The sequence below is a fragment of the Pantherophis guttatus genome, chromosome 3, assembly GCF_059756535.1.
Source record: "Pantherophis guttatus breed Tessera chromosome 3, ASM5975653v1, whole genome shotgun sequence".
NCBI lineage: Eukaryota > Metazoa > Chordata > Lepidosauria > Squamata > Colubridae > Pantherophis > Pantherophis guttatus.
Genome location: NC_142065.1, coordinates 83,200,072 through 83,225,880, shown reverse-complemented (window position 1 = coordinate 83,225,880; position 25,809 = coordinate 83,200,072). Strand labels below are relative to the sequence as shown.

Below are 25,809 nucleotides of genomic sequence, written 5' to 3'. Positions count from 1 at the left end.
GATTGAACTCCTGGCAGTGGAATGCAGAGTTAGCCTGCATTCTAACCACTGCACCACTAGGGTTCCTCAGGTTAGCCCAAGTGGTCCTTATCCTTATCCAAGTCCTAACCAGGTTCAACACTGCAGATCAGCCAAGGTTGGCTAGATGTTGAATTTAAGAAGAAACGTTTTCTAAATGTTGCCTTTTGGAGTTATATTCACTACAACAATTTTCAATGCTTTTTAGAGAGAGAAATCTTAAAATATTACTCCACAAGATTTTAAAAAATGAAATAATTAATTAAACACCTTTCCCCTACCTCCTAACTACCGCCTGAGTGCTTGCACTTTTCAGTCAACCCTTAGAAGTAGTGTTTCTTGCGTTTCTGCTTTCAGGATCCCTTTCCATTTTTAAAAATAATAGAGGACCTCCAAAAAGCTTTAGACTGTAGGTTACATTTATCAATATTTACCTTATTAAAAATTAAAATTGATGTATTTGTAGAATATTTATTTGTAGAATCATGTCAAAGTAACAATATTAAACCTATGAAATAAACAATATTGAACATATTAAATGTATGTTAGATGTTAACATAAATATTAACATATTAAATAAACCAGTATTTTTTTAAGAACTAAAAATAGTAAGAATCTTTGCAAATTGTTTTAATCTTTGCAAATATTTTCAATGTCTGGAAAATAATTTTGATTTCATGGACCTGTGAGAGACTCTGGTAAGGGACTCCGGGGCAGGGGTGCTATTCACTTATATTCGCTACCGGTTTGCAAATCTGAGCACGTGCAGGGCCTTCTGTGCATGCACAGACCATCAAAAATGGAACATGATGACGTCTGGGCAGGTGGGCGGAGCCTTCCGCAGCCGCCGCTACCGGTTCTCTCAAACCGGATAGAACCGGCTGAATACCACCACTGCTCCGGGGTCCTTGGACCACACTTTAAGAAACACTGCATTAAGGTTTTCTAGATTTCTTTTGTGTTGCTGAACATCTTAACTGCCAGCATCACCATGGATCAAGATTCAGAGTACTTTTCTGAGATATCTATTTCTTTATATCTTTAAAAAACTGGGGGGTGATTATTAGGAAATCATCAAGTAAGCACAGATAGAAATCCTGGAGGAGGAGAATTCTGCTGCCAATTTGGGGGCAGTGGGTCAAAGAGTTTTAATTGATGGGTGCAATGCTTATCCAGTCACTGGGAAAATTAATGGCAAGAAATGAGCTATTCCCAAATCTTTATGCAATATTCATTCTGCCATAATTGGAAATTTTCTTCATTCAGGATTTTAATCAGTGCAGTCAAAATGTCTATTACTGTTTGTTAATGTGAGCTACAGCAGTCATTCTTTACAAAATACCAAAAGGTCGGGGTTTTTTTCAAACTGATAATGTAATAATAATTTCTCAGAATATACAAGCTTGCAGGTTAAACACGGTAACCAAATTGGACCACCCGGTGCTTTTAAGTTATTTTTAAATCAGGCTTGGTGGAATGTCTTTTCAGTGAGAAATTTAATTTGAATGTCCTTCCTTTGCAGAAAGTCATTTCCTTCACAACACGCCACCCTGGCAGCATTTGCAGCTGTGTATGTTTCGGTGAGTAATTAAGCCTTTTCGTATTAATGTGTACAAGGGGGTGTGTGAATCAGAATGTCATTGCTTTCCTTGTATAAAACAGCCTGATGATAAAGAAGAATCACCCCAACTTCATTATTTCAAATAAGTAAAATATAAAAATTAGAGATTAAGGAGAATTGGTAGAAACATTAAATACCCTGTCCTTTGGAATGAGGAAATACTTTTAAAAGCAGCGTGGCCAAGTCATAATAATATAAATGTCATATATGTATACTCCTAAGTAACATCTAACATGCTCAGTGGACTTACGTCCAGGTAAGAGCAACATTTTGTGACAGATCACAAAAACATACAGCTTTCACTTTCACCATTAAATGATGCTGATTTATCTGCATTTAAATGAAAAGAACATTTTTCAGGATTGAAAATATATTGTATGCCATCAAAGAACAAGAAGCTTCCTCAGGTCTGACCGAATGGTGGAGAATGAAAGATTTTATATTCCTTATAGTCATCTGGTTGTCAGCACTCGCTTTGAGAGTTGTAGGGGCCACTTGGAGGTTTATTTGTGCCCTCGGGGTCACCTGAATAGTGCAAATAGGTGTGGAACCTTCTTGGACCTGCTGAAAGGACTGTGTTGTAAATGGGAGATACGTGGTGTCGTATCCCTTCCCCTCTGTTGGGAGAGGAGAGAACAGAAAGAGCAGAGGTGGGTTTCACATATTTTTACCAATGGTTCGCCGCCGTCCGCCTTCCACGCATGCGCCTGGCCTTCCGTGCTTGCGCATTGCTCACACGCATGCCTTCCACGCATGCACCCAGCCTCCAAAACGTGGCTAAATAGGATGGCATAGTGCCAGGGTGGGGGGGGCAATCCACGATTGCTGCTACCGGTTTGTCCGAATCGGTCCGAACCGGCTGAATGCCACCACTGAAAGAGAGGTGGGTTCTCTCAACAGAGAGGGGAGGAATACAATGCCACCTATCTCCTTTACCACACAGTCCTTTCAACAGTTCCAAGAAGGTTCCACACCCATTTGCACTATTTAGGTGACCACCCCCCCCCCCGAGGTACAGATGAACCTCCAGGTGAACTCAAGGGCTCTCAAAAAGAATGCTGACAACCAGATGACTGCAAGGAATATAAATCCTTCCATTCTCCATCATTCACCACAGAACCAAAGAAGCTTCTTGGGTGAGAAGTGAAATGTCTTCAAGGAAAAACAAAGGAAGTCCAGTTGCCTTTTGAAAAAGCACCTTTGGAATAATCATGACCCGGATGACTGAGAATCTCCATAGGCATCAAAGAACAAATTAATATCAGAAATGAGTCAGTATTTCAGTATTTATATCAGTCTTCTAATTTTTCAAACCGACTCACTGCAAATTCAGCATGAAAGCAGGTGGCTCATATTCCTCTTGACACATACTATTCTTATTTCCTGATAAGTGGGCATGGCATAGGACTGCACATGTTTTTCTCTGCCAAGAGCTTTTCTCACAATGCAAGGAGGATTTAATTTCTGAAATATTTGGAGGACTCCCAACTATGGCTCTTCACTGCTATTAAACCAAAGTGTCATCTCATCCAGACTATATTCAGACATCTCCAACATCATTAGTAGGAAGCAGTGATGTGAATGAAAAGACAGATCTGATTATTTCTAATGGCATTCACAGAGGGATGGAGGTTGGGGGGAGGGGCAAGATTATCATTGAAGTTATCCTATTATAATATGGGGGGGTGCTCCTTCTTTTCTCCAAAGGCTTTATGGGATAAGCAGCTCTGATCTGGTTCCATTTAGCACTTGACTCTTCCTCCATAACACCTCCAAATAAATTCCTGTCTGGTTCATACTGACAGGTGCTCAGTTCACACCTTGAGAAATTACTCAGATGGAGTTTGGAGTTCTGTGACAAAGAGGTTCTTTCACCTCTCCCTTCCATTGAATCAGAAGACATTTTGAAGATTGACTTGTCCTCAGCTGGTCCCACTCAGAGTTCGATGGAAGTTACTATCTGGAAGAGCCACTCCCAACTCATTCACTCAAGAAACTGAGCTATTCATTTTAATTACATTTGCAAACTAGCAATAAGACATAGTTCCCATCACTGTTATTTTCACTCCAAGTCATGGTTGTCACGTTGCATTTTTCTCCCAAATTCCGAATAGCAAGGAGAAAATCCTTGACTCTTTATCTCACAACATACAGCATCACCTTAATTATTATTTTTTCTTCTTTCAAAACAACCCAACGGATTTTTGTTTGTTTTCCTTTATTACCTTCCTTCAAAAAAGCAGGAAAAGAAAGAGTACCATTCCATGGGGAAATGTCACTAAACTTTTTAAAAAAATGTATTTCTTTTAAAGATGTACTTCAATTCTACGCTAACCGACTCCTCTAAACTTCTGAAGCCACTTCTAGTCTTTGCTTTTATTATCTGCGGAATCATATGTGGCCTGACACGCATCACCCAGTACAAAAACCACCCAGTGGATGTTTATTGTGGCTTTTTAATTGGGGGTGGAATTGCTCTCTACTTGGTGAGTAGAATGTTGGCATTCAGAATTGCCTATATGTCTTATGAATTCAGAGGTTTTATGTGGTTTTAGATGTCTCATGTACATTATTCAAATTGGCGCTCTACAATGTGCTTCTAAAAATGAACAGATGTCCTTGAAAAATGGAAAGGGCATCGATAATCTATTCACAAGATAACATAATGTATTTAGGGCTCTATAAGCCTTCATGGGCAATCATGAGCAAATTAGTCTCTCTCTTTAATATGAAATTGGTGAAGTCGGGAGCAAAACTACATACACAGCTGCATGACAAGTTGCCTCATGTAGAGCTCTGGGAATCATGGATGGGATATCATGGTGCTTACGATAACCTAGTTCCCATTAGTCTTTTTTTTATATATATATATCAGTAGATAATTTTACAGCAAGAGTAACTAGCAAATGCTATGTTCCTCCTGGTTTTTTGTTTTTTTTTTAAAGAAATTATTTTGATTAAACAATTGGTGCATGGAAAGTTGGCCCACTGCAAAATGTCAAACCTTTTTGATTTGAAAGGATTCCCATCTGAGCCCATGTCGATAACCTTGGAACAATTAAACTCTTATTGATGGCAGCTTAATCCCTGTGCTCTTATTAAACTGCTGGACTTCGTTGATTCTGGTTTCCTTCCTCTGTATTAACCGTTCCTTAAAGCTGGCAGAAGGCTTTAAAAAAGGCCTATCCATTTAAACACTTCTGAAATTGGTCTGAGACATTACAGCTTTTTTTAAAAGTAAAGAAATGTGATAAAGGAGTGGAGATATGCCTGGATGTCTTTTCATGTTCTTTTGCCTATTCCAGCTGTTGATGAAACTGTTCCTTTGGGATTTTAAGACAGAAACAGGGTTCCTAAAACAGGGACAGATCCAGATAATTGCTAGGAATACGTGTGTTCCCACTATGGAAAAAAAATACCTTTGGCTGATACTTTAGCAGTTTTAAGAGTTCATTCCATACTTACAACACTTGAGAAATTTAACTATCTTTTGCTGAAGTGTTTATAAATACTTACTTTTCCATAAAAGGGTTCTATTTTTTTCCTCCTTCAAATACCAGGGTCTGTATGCTGTGGGGAACTTTCTGCCAAGTGAAGACAACATGTTCAGTCATAACATACATAGAGAACCATTGAGACCTTTGCCTGACCTAAGCCAAGATCCTAATCGAATTTTACCAGGGAAAAATGGTAGTGGAAATGATGTGATCGCAACTCAGCACATGGAGAACATGTTGAACAGGAACCACAGAGACACCGGCTCCTTGACAAACCTTAAGAGAGCAAACGCTGATGTAGAGATTATAATGCCACGAAGTCCGATGGGAAAGGAAAACATGGTCACATTCAGCAACACCTTGCCAAGAGTCAACACACCTGCAGTAGAGGAATCGGTTCGACGGAACGCGTCCATACATGCCTCCATGGATTCCGCCCGCTCAAAACAACTCCTCTCTCAATGGAAGAACAAGAATGAAAGTCGGAAGCTGTCCCTGCAGGTAATTGAAACCGATTCTGGACAGTCACCGCCTAGGGCTATTGAAATGAGGTCAAGCTCTGAGCCATCTAGAGTGGGTGTTAATGGAGATCACCATGGTCCAAGCAATCAGTACCTGAAAATTCAGCCTGGTAGCATGCCAGGCTGTAACAGTGTTGGCCTATCTGGGGGACCCAGAGTTTCCATTCAGTCACGTCCAGGATCTTCCCAGCTTGTGCACATCCCTGAAGAGACCCAGGAAAATGTGAATACGTCTCCCAAAACGAATTCTGCTCGAGCAAAGTGGTTAAAAGCTGCTGAGAAGACAGTTGGGTGCAGAAGCAACAGCCAGCCAAGGATCATGCAGGTCATTGCCATGTCAAAGCAACAAGGAGTCCTTCAGGGCAGCCCAAAGAGCTCTGATGGCGGTACAGTAACCTGTACAGGAGCGATCCGTTACAAAACCTTGACAGATCACGAACCGAGCAGCATTGTAAGGGTAGAGGCCCATCCTGAGAATAGCCGTCAGATCATCCAAATGCCATCCGAAGGAGAAGGCAGTGGCTCCTGGAAATGGAAAGCCCCAGAGAAAGGGAGCCTTCGCCAAACATACGAGCTCAACGATCTCAACAGAGACTCTGAGAGCTGCGAATCTTTGAAAGACAGTTACAGTTCTGGGGATCGGAAAAGAAGCAACATCGATGGCAGCGACCATCATCATCATGGGATCACCACAATAAGAGTGACCCCTGTAGAAGGCAGCGAGATCGGCTCAGAGACCCTGTCCATTTCCTCTAGCCGTGACTCGACACTTCGGAGAAAAGGCAATATCATTTTAATACCCGAAAGAGGCAGCAGCCCAGAGAATACCAGGAATATCTTCTACAAAGGAACATCTCCAACAAGAGCTTACAAAGAATGAGGGCTGGTGCTTCGGCCAAAACAACAAACACCACTACAATCAATACTTTTTGGGTGCAAGCGTTGCACTCTCTTTATTTTTAGAGCTGATGCCGAAATATTCTTGATGTGCCAACTATTGACCATCAGCCTGACTGTTTATGGATGTTGCTGATGTGTAGTGATTGTGCATGAATTTGTGAATTTCATGTCGCGGGGGGAAAAAGCACAATGCAAGAACCTAGTGAAGGGGAGCAAGCTTTTGTTTTCAGAATCAAAATGTTTTTCCAGTGGGATCTGTGTCAGCAAAAAGAGCGGTCTTAAACCTAGACCGCTTATTTCCTGAATGTGCCAACTTTTCAACTTATCTCTATTTCATGGTCAAAGGGAAGCAATTTTTTTTAAATAAGCAAAAGCTGTACCAGAGTTGTACTTCATCTTTGCGGGTTTTGCACCAAAATTTAATACCAAACGGTGCTGATTCTAACTTTACATTTTTAGAAAACTTCTACTCCTGTGCAGCTCTCTAAACACAATACATTTTGATGTGCGAGTTCTTTCCGAGTATTCTAGCTGAAAACACCATGCTAACTGCAATCATTTAGAATAGAAAAGTATCAAGAATCAATACAGCTTTGCTATAGTGCAGTTTTCATCTCAAATGATCGCAAAAGTTTTGTGTAGTTCTTTGAAAGATTTTCTGGAGCCAAAAAAACCAAAACAGAAACAAAAGGTGATATTCCATGAAAGTTGAATAATTTTTTTTTCTCCTGAGTCAGTTTAGTGTTTGCTTTTCTCCAAACTTTATTCAGTTACAGGTGCTACAGAGATAGATGTTTCTTTTTTAATGAGATAGTTTGGGATTAATTTAAATATTGTGCTGCTTTTTTTTTTTTTTTTTTGAAGATAAGGATCTCTTACGGCACTAATTCAAATTCTTCATTTTGAACAGGGTTCTCAGTTTGCTTCATGGTTTACATTTTTCTTTTATCAGTTCATCGTTGGTTAGCTAGCACTTCACCCTGATCACTGCCACTGTGTTGTAACAGTGCAAATAAATCTTACAAGTCAGATTGCCTAATCAATTAGCAGGCGTGGCCTTAAACATAGGAACATCATAGACAAGACAAAGGACCCCTGTTATTCTTTTCCCAAAAACTGGGTTGTACTTCTGCTCCCAGAAGTGACCTGAATTTAATGAGGGAGCATGATTGGAAGATCCAAGCAATCGTAATAGGCTTATCTTAATCTCCCATGGCTGGTGAAATAGTCAGTGGAAATGAGAACTGAAATTAAGTTGCTGAATCCTCTCCCCTATGACAGTTTGCTATTTTAAGTGCTTAAAGCCAGATTACATTAGATCACCTATCCCCCTTTCTTCTGCATCGGTGTTGAACCTCTGCCTTCCTCTGAGTTCCTAATATACTAAAAAGGATTTAATAGTTCTGATCTCAATGAAAGCAATGGCTGAGGTAACTTGTAGCTGACTACCTGGTGGCCTGTGACAATGTGAGATATTGCATAACTCTCCTATCCAGTAGATGGGCTGGTCTTGTCATTTAGGGACAACCACAGATAAAATCGATACTCGCACTCACACCGAGAAGTGATTCTCTTAGTCCACAGGTATCAAACTCGATCGCGTCACGTGACATATCATGACTTTTTTGCCTTTGTGGATCCGGGGTAGGCATGGCCTGTGCGTGATGCATCTGGCTCACAAGCCGCCAGTTTGATACCCCTGTTTTAGTCATTTGGAATATAAAATGACCTTTCAACTACTTGCAGCGTGTTCATCAATCAGTGTTTTTTTTATTTTTAAAAAAACGCCATGCCCAGTAACAATCATCAAACAAATATAAAGGTACTGCATTGTACTACAATTAACCCATATTCAGTTAATATAATTTTCAATTAGGAATATAATTCTTTTACCCTTACCATGAACACATCTTGAAGCCGTGAGATGCTGCTAGAGTCTCACCCAACCAGGGACAAAACTGGCCAAATGAAATGGGTTATCAAAAATATATCTCAAAGAATTTCCTAGAATAATAAATTATGGACAAATTGATTTATTTTGGGTTCATGTCACGTCCTATGTTCGTTTTTCACCTCATAAGCCATATCTCTATAAATTATTTCATCCTACATAGACATTTCAAATTAAATAGGTTCTTAGAAAACACATTTGTTATTTTCCCATAAAACAGGCATCTTAAACCTGTTTTTAAGCTAATAAAACTGCCAGCATATTCAGGAAATGCAAAAACCAACTAATAATGCAATGGCTCATCTGTACATTAATCTAGGAGTTCACATCAGAACACTCAGCCAGGAAAGAAAATTGAGAGGTATCTGACATCTAGCGTTTCGAAGGTCCAATCCAAATGTTTATTTTCTAGAAACCTAAATGGGCCAACATCAACAATAGTTTCTCGATTATGTTTTCCATTCTCCCTCCAAAGAGCTTTGAGTGACAATCTAACCTCATTTCTATCCTACCGGAAAGAATTGGAATCCAATCTATCTCTCGAAAATCTGTTGATTTTTCTTGTTAACAACAAAAACACTACATAATGCAAGAATATTTTGGTCATAATCGTGCAGTAAAGCTATCTTATCTATTAAAACAGTGTTTAAAAGCACTTCAAAAGCAAAATGCATACATTGTACTTTCCACTACTTTTTTAAAATGATGGCAGTGGGGGGCAGATTACTTATTATACTCTATTCATTGAATTCATATCCCCTTTTCTATCGGGAGCATAAGGCAGCAAATCCTCTTGCATTCCCCCTCCCACATCCCTGTAAGCTCAGAAAGCCAACAGCAGTGCAACTGTTCCACCACGTAGCAGTGGCTCTCTCAAGGCAAAGGTCCTTACCAGCTCACTTACCTAAGATTCTTTCATCCAGCACGACTATGCTGAAACTTAGCCTGTAGTCCTGCAAAAGGCAGGGTCTTCTACACAAAGAGCGTTCTTTAGACAATCATTCTGAAATCTATTGTGAGTTACACTGCAGGCAGTTACTTCTTGCATAGCCCACAATAGCATTGAGGAGTTAACATCTCTCATTGGATTAGATGGAAAGGAAGGCATTATCAACGACACCATTTAGAACAGATGAGAATCATGTCTTCAGATACGCATCTCGAAACAGACCTACATTCCACTTCTTCCGGTCCCAAACTGGTCATCACACATCCCTAATCCTAATCCAGCTCAGGAATAAACCATACAATCCTGATTGCTGGGTGCAGGCATCCAGCCAATATATATTTTTATCAGTGGTGGAATTCAATTTTTTTTTACTACCAATTCTGTGGGTGTGGCTTGGTGGGTGTGGCAGGGGAAGGATACTGCAAAATCTCCATTCCCACCCCACGCCAGGGGAAGGATACTGCAAAATCCCCATTCCTGGGGAAAGGATATTGCCAAATCTCCATTTCCACCCCACTCTGGTGCCAGCCAGAGGTGGTATTTGCCAGTTCTCCAAACTACTCAAAATTTCCGCTACTGGTTCTCCAGAATCTGCTGAATTTCACCCTGATTTTTATGTCCAGCACTCTTGTACCAACAGCTCCTTGCTTTATGTTGAACATTTGATAAGGGTCCCCCTAGTGAAGCATCCTTGCTTTTTTCAGAGGAGACTCACATCTAGCCTTTAATTAGAATATCATGCCATGAGCTGCACTCAAAAAAGTAGGTAGGACCAAATGCACTAAATTTGATTTCAGTGTTGGTATAATTCAAACTTATACGATTGTAGAATTTCTTCTTTTTTCACATTAAAAAGGGTAATTCGGTGGCTAGTTTGAAGAAGCCCCGGAGCTGCTTGCTGGAGCTCTGAGGCTACATTTTTACCTTAGCTGGATTGGAGGATTGACTATGTATTTACAGCATTTAATGTTAAATATAGTATTGAACTTTTTCTCCAGAGGAAAGGCTATTCAGATTCTTGGCTAAGATTTAAGTGTTTTTACTCCGATCAATTCTGATGAACTGTTGACTGGAAGGCAGAGGGGATTATTATTTTTGGTTTATTAAATTGGAAAGTCTTCAAAAGACTTAACAGTACATAGCAAGCAGTCATTGCTAGGCTAGAAACATGATATACAAATGTTAATAAAATCCTCATCATGTGTACCACTCTCAGTTGGACTGAGCTCATCAGGACTTGTACTTCAATGAATAAATATAGGATTGCGATCTGAACAACTGCAATAATACAAGCACTCCAAATAGCCATTCTAGATAACATCTCTTTTTTTTTCTGTTGCATGTTTATGTTTTTGGAGGGAGTGGTTGCTTTTCTTTAATTATCCTTCTTGCTTTGCTTTAGTTAGCCAACCACATATAAATAATTGTGAGTTGTTACTTGGACTCTAAACTTCGCTGCACTCTTTCAACGGCAGCGATACTTTTCCTATCTAAACTTTTCCTACTTACCAGCCAACAATTTTAAAAGCATTTGCAAAATCATTGAAATTACATTCTTTACTTAAAATACTGAAAATACTTTTTTACACAGAAGTGCCAAAGGCTACTCTTTTTAATAACGGCTTCTCAGTAATTACATTAAAGAACAAAAAGTGTAATAATAATATACATTGAGATTCTAACTTCTGGTTGTATATCATCTGTGAAGCCTTTTGTAAAACAAATCTTTGTTTACATTCCACTGATACCTTAATTTCAAAACAAATCAAATTGACAGGTGGCATCTTCGAGTTTTTTTCTTACTTGCTGAAAGGGGCACCAATTTCTTTGTTAGGCTGTGCTTTACTAAGAAAATAAAATTGGGTAAAATACAGAATATGTTTTTAAATGAGAATTCTATATAAAGTATTGTGTTCTAATAAAATGTAATGCACTGTTTTAAAAAAAAACAAAAAACAAACTTTGTAAATTGCTATAAATGTATTTTGTTAAATAAGTACAAAATTCAATGCTACTGTGTGAGTTTATTGTGCTAATATCATTAAAAATGAATATTAATTCCGCATTGAAGTAGAGAAGTCTTATTTGTGTGTCCCAGAGTGTTTGTTCCTTTCTTTCCCCATATTACTAAATATATTCTATCTTTTCTTACAAGAGGGGGCAGGGCATTTCAAGACCATGAGCAACAACTAATAGTGTAAAATCTGCAGGGACTCCTCTTCCCTCCCCTCCCCTCCCCTCTCCTCTTGCCTCTTCTCCTCTCTTTCCTTTCCTTTTTCTTTTCCTTTCCTTTTTTTCCTTTCTTTTCTTACAAGAGACAGAAAATCAAAGGTTTCCTTTTTTAAGAAACAGGTACAAATTTTGTGCTGTTAATAGATCAAAATACATACGATGGTACTGCTCCCAATAACAGAGACAGCAAATTTCTGGAGTGGCCATTATGGCCAATATACGTGTGTGTGTGCGCTTGTGTATAGCAGGGAGAAATCAAGATGGTGGCAACAACCGTGATTAAAACCCCTCAATTTTTTCCGTGTGTCAAATGTAAAAGGGGATGGAGCTTCAATCACAGCTATCATGCTGATATTTTGACCCCTCACTTGTGGCCAATCCTGACCATCCTAATCCAGCACCGCAAATACCAGTAATGGCTTTAAATCTAATTTTTTAACAGCTAAATGCTCTGTATTGTCTTCCCTTAATAGACAAATGGATGGATCTGCCCACTTATACAAAGAAGATACACTGTCATAAGAAACTATGGTATTTCAGACAGAAAACCAACTTGAGCTTTATATATAAATACTCCTTAAAACATTTACTTGGCTGTGGAAAAAAATAGAAGTTCAGCTAAAATGTATGTTACATCAAACCATGATTGTGTAGTTTATTTCCTTAATTAGGATACAAATGTATGTTGCAAACGCATTCCATATGAAGAGAAAGGAATAGTACGTATGTTCACTGCATTGAGTCACTTATAAAATAATAAAGGTAGGGAAAATTATAAATAAATAAACTTCAAGTAAACTCCCAAGGGGGAGAAGCCTAACTACATTATCTTTGTTAAATTGACTAATCTCTGTAGAAGATTCTATGCACAATTTGTAAACTGAGTAGTTTCAGCCACAAATTAAGATTCACAAGCAGGGCCAGGAAAATCTAGCTCAGCATGAGTGTAAAAAACAGAAAGAACACCCAATATATTCAAAATAAATCAGAGGGAAAAAAACCAGAAGAACGGATGTGGCTTATTAAATGGTCATCTATTTTAGAAGTGAACAGGAAAATCCATCTGCAATTTAATCTCCTTAAAATCTATCCCCCATAATGCTATTATCTTACTGCAGTATTGAAATACTGACCTAAATTCAAATCACCATATGCCGAAATGCACAACTTTGTACTATTGTTGAAAAACAAAAACATTGTCTGAAGTAGAATCCAAAAGATACAGAAAGGATAAAATGGACCAGGTTTAGCCTGGGGAGACAGCTTTATGTGATCAGCTGTAAAGATGCCCAAATTTACTTCCAAGGTGATCAGATCTCTGTTGCTAGAGTGACGAGGCAGAAGATCTGTTGCCATGGAAACCAATCAGCATCCTATCAGCTGATTTTTGACAGCTTTATTGACTGCAAGCCCAGGTTTAGTATCACAGAGAATGGCTTCAAAATCTATAATTCATTGTTCCAATTTTATTTCTCAATCTAGAAAGATGACCACGACATTGCAAATTTGTGGATTTCAGTCTAGTTCCACAGTACAGGTGGGGCGGGGAGATGTGAGAGTTAGGTTTGCTTTATCTGCTTTTGAGTTTTCCAAATATGAATGAAAATTGAAGAAAAACTGGAAGATAGGCAATAGAAAAAAAAATATAGCTAATGGAGAAGAAAGCTGTACTTTGATAGGATGGGGCTCATTTCTAGATGATCAAAGATTTCATTCAATTTCATTCTGACATTGTATTTTCTGTTCCCATGGCAACTAATCTAGTTATCTGCTTATACATAGCTGTTTATATTGCAGCTTTATGGAAATGCAGTGTTTAATCATCCCTTAGCATTAACAGGGAAAAGGAATGCTGAAGTCAAGAGGAATGTTCTCTATGGACATCTAGCAGTTGGACTGCTGATGTGCAGAAGACCTTGCTGGACTCAAGAGTAAAAAGGAGTTACACATCAAAAGTATGTGATACCCAAGTGAACACTTAAGGGGTTGATCACTACTAAAATATGCATAGTTCTGCTATCAATAATTTATCAACTCTACATTTGCTGCCTTCTGAATTAATAAAACCTTGTTGGACCTTCTCACTCAAGCCCTTTCTCACAGCATACGAAAGCAACCCAAAATGTCTTCTTCGTAGGGCAGTCATGAGACAAGTTTTTTTAATGCACAGCAAGTTCACCTACTATATGATATGCTTATGTACTACAACAAAACTATAGCACTGCATAGGATGGGTTTCTGGGTAGAGTGGCCATAGGGGATGATGGTGAGAATTGCAGTTCAGCAGTTTTGGAAGAGAATCAGATAGGTGGAAACGGATTTATTCTAACCAGCATTGGATTTCCAGTAAAAGGCCGTAGTGTATCCACTTCCCAGAAAGTCTTGTATTTATAGATATAAAATATAAAGTGGATTATTAAGAAATTTTGTACGATAATAAAAGCAAACATGCAATATAAATTTAAAGAGAAAAAAAAATAAGGAAAGGAGAAAGGAAAGGAAAGGAAAGGAAAGGAAAGGAAAGGAAAGGAAAGGAAAGGAAAGGAAGATAAGGAAGGCACTATATTAATGTAGACTTCTATTTAAATAGCAATATATTTTTTCTAAATATAGAACTTTTGAATCTCATATTTACATTGCCTATAGATACCGATTTATTTTTTCTGACTGTGATTTAATGATAACATTCACAGACACTCTCTAAATTAGGAACAATAATTTTGAGAAGAAACTCAGTTTGGTGTAGTGATTAAGGCATCGGCTGTATATCTAATTTTCTGTACACAAACTGAATGAGAATGTTGTAGTTAAGACAAGTCAGAGATTGATAACACAATATTTCTATTTAAAAAGTAAACAGATAAATTCCTGGTGACTACAAGGACAAGTCAGTGTTGTTTTCTTAGCAATAACATGGACACCATCATGTTTTCCAGGTTATTTTTTTCAACTATTAAATCTAGTCCTTAAGAGTGGTATTTCCTCCCATCATACAGTAAGCACTTTTCTTGGCAAGATTTTTCAGAAGTGGTTTGCCATTGCCTCCTTCCTGGGCTAAGACAAAGTGACTGGCCCAAGGTCACCCAGCTGTTTCCTATCCAAGGTAATACTAAGGTTCATGGTCTTCCCATTTCCAGCCAATGCCTTAATCACTACATCAAATGGAGTCTCTTCTCAAAATTATTCCGCTCCTAATTTAGAGAGTGTCTGTGAATGATATCATTAAATTACAGTCAGAAAAAAATGAATTGGTTCTATATGCAATGTAAATATATAAATATGAGATTCTAGAGGAAATAAATGGAAACCACAGCAAAATTACACGTAAAAAATAACTTCTTGTGTGTTGCCTTTCTAAATATGTATGAACATTTATTTCACTAAGATACATAGCTGCCCATCTCACTAAATGTGATTCTGGGCAGTGTACAAACAAACAGAACAGCCATTAAAAACAATTAAACACAATTATCAATTAGATGCTGTTTTTGACATGAGCGTGCCACAAAGACTTCAGATTTTTTACCCAGAAAAAATCTTAATTAAGATGATGTCACACCAATTTGAGTTTGCTTTTAAATCATTCAAAAATCACCCACAATAGTTCTGTATTTAACCTGTGCTAAACATTTCCTTGATTTTGCAGAAGAGGTATGTTGTATTGCCCATATGCTGGGAGATTTTGTATTATACGAGACCTAAATGAGTAAACGTCAAAAGCTTCTGGGGAAAATAATAAAGCAATCCTAAATCTTATGGGTGAATTCACTCATAAATCTGTGCAGCTTTTTCGCAATCTCAGCATAATATTAGTTGGAATCTCAAGGTATTAGCAGTTTGGATAGAAAGTTATGAAGGTAGTCCTACATAGTAATCAGTAAGATCAATAGGAGTCCAGGTTAATAAACAAAGATAGTAAATGAGATCAGCAGGGACCCCAGTTTAATAAGTTAAGGCATCAGGTGGCTATAAATTACAAAGGAAGAATTTGGCCTGGCATTGAAGAGAGAAAAGATTACACAACAGCCAACAGAACTGAAGTGGTCAAATCCAGGGGTACTTCAGATCATTTGCTACCTGAATGAAAGAGCCTTCATTCTCCCATATCTGAGCTACACAAATCCAAATAAATACTAGGTGGCAGCAAACTGTAATAGTATGTGGGAGTGACCTTGGATAAGACAAGAGGCAGCTATCCCACAGAAGGAATGCAGGCATGGCAAACATCTCAGAAGGGATCTTCCTAGTGTCTTGGACTGTCAAGTCCAAAGGTGCTTTTTCAAGAGGCAACTGGACTTTCTGGTTTTTCTTTGAAGACCTTTCGCTTCTCATCCAAGAAGCTTCTTCAGCTCTCTCTGAAGAAGCTTCTTGGATGAGAAGTGACTGTCAGTGTTCCAGAAAAATCCCAACTCCTAGTAAAAACTCTGAAGCAAGCATTTTTCAAAGTTCTATTTACTAGAATAGGTAAACTGACACATCTGGGAAAACCCGAATCTGAGAGGTCCGAGTTTTCCCTCAGTAAATCAAAACCCCAAAAACCATCCCTTCCCTCCTCAGTCGATCACATGTTCCAATCACCATCTGTCCCATCTTGAGACATCACTCCAACCACTCCTTCTCCAGATGCAGGATCATCCTGACCTTGACCGACAGGAAGAATGCTATTTTGTCTAAAGACAACCCCTCTACTAAATCCCCCCTCCTACTTTCCCACACATGAGAAGGTGGCAGCATGGAAGCTTTCGGCCTAATATGGCTTCCAAAGCTGACATGTCTTCAAAGAAAAACCAGAAAGTCCAGTTGCTTCTTGAAAAAAACACCTTTGGGATAACTATGGCCTGGATGACTGAGGATCTCTTGGAGTGTGAAGATGAGTGGGGGGTTAGAGATGTACTTTCAGACTTGCAAGATTCTGTTAATATGACCTACAATAAAGTCAGAACTAGTACCTCTCGGTGTGTTTCTTGTCTATACTACCTTACAAGGTAAGTTTTCTGTATCTCTCTGCTGACTTTCAATGGTCATTTAGATTTTTGCAATACAGATGTAGGAGCCCTACCCGCCACTTCCTCCTGCACATACTTTGCTCAAACAACAACAGCAGCAGTGGCACCACTCACTCTCCAAACAATCAAGTGATGTTTGGCCTTCTAAATAGCATCTGAGGCAGTGGTGGGTTGCCCCCGGTTCGGACCGGTTCTATAGACCCAGTAGTAAAACGGGCAGGAGGCTCCGCCCACTGACCCCAATGTCATCAGGAAGTTTCTGCACATGTGCGCACGCGGCCCCGTTGCGAACCAGTAGTAAAGGTAAGTAGAACCCACCCCTGATCTGAGGTGACCTGGCAGCCAGCATGGCAACCTATTCCAGACAGCAAGACGTCTTTGGTGCATTCACGTAAACGGTGGCTTAGAAAAGTAATGAATGTAATTTAATTTTCCATTCATCTAGGTTCCCCCTAAAGCAGCTGCTTCGTTTCATTTAACAATTGGGCTAAATCTTCTTTTAAAACACACACACACACACACACACATACACCCCAAGCATTTAGCATTCCCATAAAGGCAATGTTTTAATCTGTGTCTGATTATGAACTTTTCTATAAACTTTCCACTTAATAGAATGTGAGTTAAACATGCAAGTGGGCATTTAGAATACAAACTAGAGATCTCTCCTGAACTTAGTAGCGTCAGATGGAAAGCACTCTCCTGCTAAGTAGCTATGAACCTCAGCAACCACCACAATTGCCCTGCGATGCCCTATGGGAAATCTGAAAAGTGGAGAGAAGCATATGCACTCCCATTCCTGACACTGTCAAGAGGGGTGAGGAACCTCAGCCCGTAGGGTAGACGTGTAAGCCACCCAGCCTAAATCTCTTTAATCTCCACAGCCCTTCCACCACACAGCTATAGACATTTATTATTTGCCACTCTGTAGCCCTGCTGCAAAACTGATTTAACTTTGCATAAACTATGAAGATGTAATGTTTGGATAAAAAGGTGTTCCTGCGGTCAACACAAGAAAATTTAGAGTTCCAGTCCCATTTGTATCTCTTTTCCCTGTCTCTAGCTTTATCTGCTGCTAGAGTGCAGGGTCCCAGATAAATACACTTCCATCCCTTTTTTTTTTTTTTTTTGCACAATATACAACAAATGATGTCACATAAAGCCGCACGGGTTGTGATGGGAGGGTCCCTTGTTACACCTCTCCTGCGTGACTTGCATTGGTTACCGGTTGCCCTCCGGGTGAGATTCAAGGTGCTGGTGATGACCTATAAAGCCCTACATGGCTTAGGCCCAGGATACTTGTCGGACCATCTGCAGCCAGCAATGGCTTCCCATCGCCCGGTGCGTTCTCAGAGGGAGGGCCTTCTCTGGCTGCCGTCGGCTAGACAATGTCGGCTGGCGGCCCCCAGGGGTAGAGCTTTCTCTGTGGGCGCACCCACTCTTTGGAATCAACTCCCCCCGGGGCTTCGGTTGGCTCCTAACCTTCCGAACTTCCACCACGAATTAAAAACATGGCTGTTCACATCGCCCAGCCTGGACTGAGGGGTTTTTTGATTATTTTAATGGGTTTTAATATATGTTTAAATTATATATTTATACATTTATGTATTTTATGTATGCATATTTATGTATTTTACGTTTTATTGGGTTTGTTTTTATTTGCTGTGAGCCACCTGAGTCCTACGGAAATAGGGCGGCATACAAATGATATTAAATAAAAATAAAATAAAATAAAATACTCATCTCCTTTTACCTGACATTCTAGGATCCTGAAGAACTAAGAGCCATTTCAGCTATCTGTGGGCTGCTAAAGTCTGCATGCCATTAAACGGCTAGGATGATGACCACAAGAATCCAACCCTGATGACATTTTGTGGCAATCCACATTTTTGAAGCCCAGATAGGGTAGTCTAATCTAAACTGTAAGAGCATTAAGAAGGTAATAAACCCTAATAACTAACACTATTCTTCAGCTATTTTTACCGGTAGCTCCAAAGATGTTGATGAATTCATTCATTCATTCATTCATTCATTCATTCATTCATTCATTCATTCATTCATTCATTCATTCATAGAATTACCTCACCTATCTCACACAGTGGTCCTAGGCAGCTCACAACAACCAATAAAAGCAACACAATGAAAACAGATCATACGCTTCCCACCAAACATAGTCTTGATCCCTGATTTAATCTCATTAGTCCAATGCTTGGGGAAAGAGTCTTCATTACCTTCTAGAAGGCTAAAAGGTAGATATCTCTACAGATGTGACAGGCTTCTCCAAAGGGCATGAGCAACTATAGAGAAGGCACACTTCTGAGGTTCCATTACGTAGATGCACCACTGAGGTTCAACCAGATAACATTTGAGGGAAGGGACCTGAAGCATACCCACATCTAGTGGGACAGGCAGACAATCTCAGGGAGGCAGTCTGCAAGTAACCTGGCCCTGTGCCATATGTGGCTTTGAAGGTGATGACCAGCACCATGAATTCCACCCAGAAAGCAAATGAGATCCAGTGCAGTTTACACAACAGCAATGCAACATGGGCAAACCATGAAACACTCAAAACTTCATATGCCACTGCTCACTGTGTTCTGACTTAGGCTTCCCCAGCAGCATGAAGCTGAGTCCTCATCCTGATAAACCCCTTTTATTTAATTTTCAGTGAATTCCTCTCCAGCAAAGTCTTTTGTCTCCCACAGTCTTTCAAGATAGTTCACAATTACCAACCTTTATCAGGCTTGGAGAGTGACCAGGCCGATATTTTTCAGATGCTGCAATACTTGGCAAGAATGCAGTAATGAACTAATTGTCTCCTGCAAACTCCACTTCCCTTTCGCTCCTCTTTTATTCCCTCTGGAAGGGGCCATTCATCATCCACCTGTGGCCTTACTCCCAAGGCGACCCTTGTTCTTTAGCTGTTCCCTTCGTCTGGCAACTCTGCGCATGCACACACTGGGAACAGGCTCCAGCTGTTCGTTTGCCTCACTGATGTCTGACTCCAACGGCAGCTAATAACTGGCATTTGGCTCTGGCCCCCTCTCTGCCTCTGACGCAGAGCCCTCATCAGAGCCTTCCCCAGACTCCAGGACTGCCCATGGTCCTCCCCAACCTCCTCACTGTCTGAATCTGCTGCCAGATCCGGTGGCCGCTGGTGGGCCACAACACTCTGAACCAACTGGAGCTTCCAGATGGTCTTCAAGGAGAGCCTCAAGTCTAGTTCTTTGCAGAAGATAACAAGAGTGACTAAGGCATGAGTGAGCAAGACATTCTAGGTCAGGGAAGGGGAGAAGAGAAAGATGGCTTCAACAAGCAGCTTCTACATATTTCATTGCCTTTAGTTTGCAGAAGACATCTGCTTCAGAGAAAGTTAGTACTGATATAGGAGACTTCTCAGAAACCTTATGTACAGATGCAGGCCATACTGGGAAATTAAAATTCTGAAAGAAGTCAATGGTAAGATCCTTGTATTTTTGTTGCCAAGAAAACCACGCTGATATATCCATGAAATTATCATGAGCTCAACCTGAAGGAAATTGCCTCCATTGTAAGATCGACTTAGCTCCCCTATTGATGGGACCTGGTTTGTCATTCAGTATAGTCATTAGATTTTGTGCATTGGCAAGTACTTAAGTCAGGTTCGGATAGTCATCTGAAAGCAATGGTGCAAGATCACATCAAGCAGGATATTAGATACCATTCTTCCAAATCTAATAGTTCAGGATTCTCGTAATAATAATGATATATTTACTCATTTGGAATTCAATGTTCTATCAGCCTTACTTAAAATCCTGCTTGGATGCATTGCATTTCTCCCCAGACAGCTTTCTTGAATACTCAAGCAGGTTCCCCTCAAAACAGAAGGTAGCTTGTGTGTTTTCATAAAGCACAGCTAGTTTATGGGAAATGTAAGAGGCTGCTTTGTGTAGCTATTACCGGAGGATGTTTTAATAGCTTGGGTCAAGCAGATAACACAGAGACTTCCTCTCATTTCACAGCTCGGGCTGACCTTATCACACTCTCACAAACTGCAGCTTGTCTCCCCTGCATAAATGAAAAGGCTTTCTGTATCTCCAGAATATGAGGATTCAATTACATTAAGAAGCGATTAATTCAGAAGTTCAGCTATTCACTGGGGCTTGCAAAGTCTGCTGCCAAGAGTACAACAGTATTTCGGCAAACAGAGGTCTCCGTTTCCACAAATCGCCAGTCAATCATGCTTTAAAACCAAATGAGGATTTCAGTAAATTGCATCATTTGATTTTATCATATATGAAAATAATATCAAGAATACAGTCCTTCATTCTCTAGAGCAGTGTTGTTCAAATATGGCCACTTTAAGATGTTGGATTTCCATTCCCAATAAACCCCAACAGCATGCTGGCTGCAGAATTCTGGGAGTTGAAGTCCACACATCTTAAAGTGGTCATGTTTGAGCAACACTGGTTTAGATGCACTGAAGCAGTGATGAAATCCAAATTTTATTACTACCGGTTCTGTGGGCGTGGCTTGGTGGGCTTGGTGGGCATGGTTTGGTGGGTGTGGCAGGGGAAGGATACTGCAAAATCTCAATTCCCACCCCACTTCAGGGGAAGGATACTACAAAATCCCCATCCCCTCCCCACTCCTGGGGGAAGGATATTGCAAAATCTCCATTCCCACCCCACTCTGGGGCCAGCCAGAGGTGGTATTTGCAGGTTCTCCGAACTGCTCAAAATTTCTGCTACCGGTTCTCCAGAACCTGTCAGAACCTGCTGGATTTCACCCCTGCACTAAAGAGTACAGTAGACTATCAGATGACTTTCTGCATCTTTGCTTTTTTGAATTATGTATCTAAACGGCAGTGTTGATGTTTTCATTTTAACAGTTGGTTTCCAATGTAATTTATCAAACGCCTCTATAATTCCATATTCTTAAGAATTAAGACTAAAGTCATGCAAATAGTTTGCAAGCTATTTTTTCTTAGTAAGTTTTTCAGCATAAATGTATCAAGGAAGTCATTATTTTCTCCAGAAACCTAAGTGAGTTCCAGAACTTTGAAACAGTGGAGTTTTGATGGTTACCATAATCTTCCAAGGTTTCACAAACACTCAATAATACATAAATACATGTGGAGGGAGGGAGGGAGAGGGAGGGAGGGAGGGAAAGAGAGAGAGAGAGAGAGAGAGAGAGAGAGAGAGAGAGAGAGAGAGAGAGAGAGAGAGAGAGAGAGAGAGAGAGAACTGTTTACATGCTAAAATAATTCATTAAATATCATTCTATATATTTAATCCAGCACATTCAAAAAATAGTGCTATAACTAAACATTCGTAACCCAGGTAGATTCCTGCTTTGTTGGCTTGTATTGACATCAATTCCACGTGGTATCCTTGCAGAAAATCAAATATGTGTTCTAGCAAAATCTTCTCTAACATGGTTTCCCACTGATTTTTCAGTTAACATGGTCAAAGAAATTTTGGGAGTTTTTGTCCCATGTCTGGCTGGGAAGAAAATTCTAAAAACTATACGCCATTTCTCCCATTATTTATTAATTTTTTTAAAGAAACATAGTAAATGCATATGATTTTTGCTTGCCTTTGTTAAGTAACATATACTGTACACACACACACACACACACCTATATGAAATAAGAATTGTATTGCTAACACATATGGAGGGAAGCAGATGGGGGAAACCCACAATATGAAACATTTGGTGTGTCAGTATCTCTCAACCAGTGATACTTATTCCCTATATAGAATACAGAAATATTCCAGGTAGGATACGAAAACCAACTTAGTATTTAATTTTCAAAATTTTCATATTTCAGGGTTATCATCATAATTCAAAAACAAGGGATAAAGTGAGAACTTCTAAAACCAACAGCCAATCTCCGGCCATCAAGACACCAATCAACCAATAGGAAGGCACCACACAAATATAACTCATAGAATAGCCCAAAGCACATATTCCAGTAGACAGAACAGTGATGGGTTTCTACCGGTTCGCCCCAGTTTGGGCGAACCGGTAGTGGCAGCGGCAAGAGGCTCCGCCTACCCACCCAGAATTCATCACGGATGCTCTACACATGTGCAGAAACACCCCACGCGCACTCACAGTTCTGAACCAGTAGCAAAGGTAAGTGGAACCCACTACTGAGACAGAAGTTCCCTGAAGATGGGTTCCAGCATGAGTCGAAAGCTCGGAAGAGTAGACCTCTGGTCTCAGTTTACAGACTCAGGATAGATCTTGCAACATTATCCTGGGACACATATATTTGCCTTCATTCCTAAAAACTCTTGGAACTTTTATCCTAGGTTTAGCTACTTAGGAACATCGGAACTGGGCTCACCTTAAGTAGGTTGCTGGATCCCACTGAAATCTTGGCGTTTACGTGGGGTCTTTATGCGGGGAATCATTTCAATATCTGCATTTCATTTTGCAAGATCTATTGAGAAAAATGGAGTTGTATTCTGGCCTGTTTACCCATTTAAAACTTTCATCATACAATAATTCCAGAATAAAAAATACCTGCTTTGGCTGGGTGAACAAGGCCCCTTATAAAAAAATATATATTATTTTGGATCAAATCAGTTCTGTTGGGGCTATTTTAAAAACATATACATAATCTTAAACATAAAAATAGATGGGGAAGAAATGGAGCTCCTGGGCTCCAAGATCACCGCAGATGGGGACTACAGCCAAGAAATTAAAAAACACTTGCTCCTGGGGAAGAAAGCTATGGCAAATCTAGACAGCATACTAAAAAGCGAACACATCACCCTGCCAACAAAACTGCGTATAGTCAAGGCTATGGTTTTCCCAGTAGCAATGTATGGCTGTGAAAGTTGGACCTTAAGAAAGGCTGAGTGCCAAAGAATTGAGGCCTTTGAACTATGGTACTGGAGAAGACTCCTGCGAGTCCCTTGGACTGTAAGGCAATCAAACCGGTCAGTCCTAGAGGAGATCAACCCTGACTGCTCTTTAGAAGGTCAGATCCTGAAGATGAAACTGAAATACTTTGGCCACTTAATGAGAAGGAAGGACTCACTGGAGAAGAGCCTAATGGTGGGAAAGATTGAGGGCAAAAGAAGAAGGGGTGGCAGAGAATGAGGTGGCTGGATGAACTCACTGAAGCACTAGGCGTAAACTGAAATGGTCTCCAGGGGATGGTAGAGGACAGGAAGGCCTGGAGGAACATTGTCCATGGGGTCGCAATGGGTGAGACATGACTTCACAACTAACAACAACAACAATCTTAAACGTGGTCTTTGTTACCTCCTTGTGTTTCTTGGTAGTGACAAGTGGATGGCAAGATAAAGACTAAGAAAGCTAACTTAAGTATAATCATTCATTAATATAGGATTCTTGGAAAAACAAGGCTTCTTTGTAAAGAAGCCTGAAGCTTTGCCATAATAAGTAGGAGAAACACAGGAGTGAGAAAATGAATAGAGGAATGTTTCTTGCTTCATCCATCAAACCAATTATCCTTAGGAGGACTGTGTGGTAGACAGTTTGGTGACAGCTGGATGCCTTTGCATGACACTAGAAGGAACTTATAAAATGAGAGGAGAAAAAGATTCATTAAAGGATACAGTCACATTACTCTGTAGGCAATCATGTTCTATGTATGAATGATAACAGGACTGCATCCTCCAATATTACAAAGAGGAGAGGAGACTAATCCATAAATATACTCAAACTATATGTTAAAAGTTATTCTTATCACAAGAACTGTTCAGAAAGAGGGGAGAAGATGTGATAAGGAAGAGGATTTCCATGCTGCTGCAATAAAAGGATATAGGATGTTCTACCCTAAGTTGCACATTCAATATGGATGTTTAAATGCCGTGGTGGCGCAGTGGTTAGAATGCAGTATTGCAGGCTAATTCTGCCAACTGCCAGCAGTTCGATTCTCACTGGCTTAAGACCCAAAGGAAAACCAGAAAGTCCAATTGCCTCTTGAAAAAGCACCTTTGGGACAACCATGACCTGGATGACTGATAATCTCCATAAATATTCACTGGCTCAAGGCTGACTCAGCCTTCCATTCTTCCGAGGTCGGTAAAATGAGGACCCATATTGTTGGGGGCTCATATGCTGAAACTGTAAACCACTTAGAGAGGGCTGTAAAGCACTATGAAGCAGTATATAAGTCTAAGTGCTATTGCTAATGCTATTTTTTTTAAAAATAAGCATGGACTGGGATACAAAGCGCCATTTAAGAAATTCTGTTTACTGATGAGGACTTGGCTGTCACAAAACAACTCTGAAAATGAAGGAGCATCCATTGCAGGATCATTTCCATATTCTCAAGATTGAAATGTCAGCTGTTCCTCTTGCTGCAATCTAAGTTTGCAGATATTGTGGCCTGTACGCGGCCTATGCGGCTGGTGGCTGATTCGGACAGCGAGGAGGCTGGTGTGGTGCTGCGCCAGCAGCCTGTGCAGCTGGCACTCGAGTCGGACAATGAGGCTGGAGAAGATGTGGTGCCAAAGGCAGGGATTCAGCCAGGGCCTTCAGAACCTCCAGAAGCTCCCTTAAGTGAAGAGGACGAAGAGGAAGAGCCTCTTCTTGATGCACGGGTGCGCAGAGCTGCCAAAAGGCAGGAGTGGCTCCTCAGGAGGAGGTCTCCTCGAGAGTATGGCTTGGGGCTAATTGGCCACTCCCTTAGCCTATTTAAGGAGGAATGCCGACTGAAGCAATTTGAAGGGAACAACTTTGTTCACTCTCCTTCGCGTCTGGATCTTAGTTCTCTGCAAATTGCTTCTGGACTTTCTGCCAACCATAGTAAGATTAAGATTATTTATTCTTTGGATTCTTGTAGGCTGTTAAGAAAGTTAATTAACAGCCTTTGTTTGAAAAAAAACCCCTGATTTAATTTAGTAAACTAAGGTTTGTACAGACTTTGTGTGTGTTGCGTTCTTTGGGGTCTGTAGCTGGGGCAAAACAGCAGAGAGATGCTTTATCTGCCCATACAGTCCTCTCCAAATCCCAGCAATTGTAAACTAGCCCCTGTCACTAATTGAGTGCTTATTCATATATAAGTCATTTGCATCTTCAGCCAAAAAAAAATGAGATGACCATAACTGAGGCCAGAATTTTCATTGCTGATCAAGACGTTTGTTAAGT

General features: G+C 40.0%; 1 protein-coding gene across 1 annotated transcript in view; it reads left to right on the top strand.

The window, feature by feature from the left end:
* Positions 1 to 11,522, top strand: part of PLPPR4 (phospholipid phosphatase related 4) — a 45,459-nt gene extending 33,937 nt beyond the window's left edge. The window contains exons 5-7 of the mRNA XM_034437256.3: positions 1,541 to 1,598; positions 3,952 to 4,125; positions 5,200 to 11,522. Coding sequence (XP_034293147.2) covers positions 1,541 to 1,598; positions 3,952 to 4,125; positions 5,200 to 6,537 — 1,570 coding nt within the window. The 3' untranslated portion in view covers positions 6,538 to 11,522. The remainder of the gene's footprint in view (positions 1 to 1,540; positions 1,599 to 3,951; positions 4,126 to 5,199) is intronic.
* Positions 11,523 to 25,809: the final 14,287 nt, after the last annotated feature.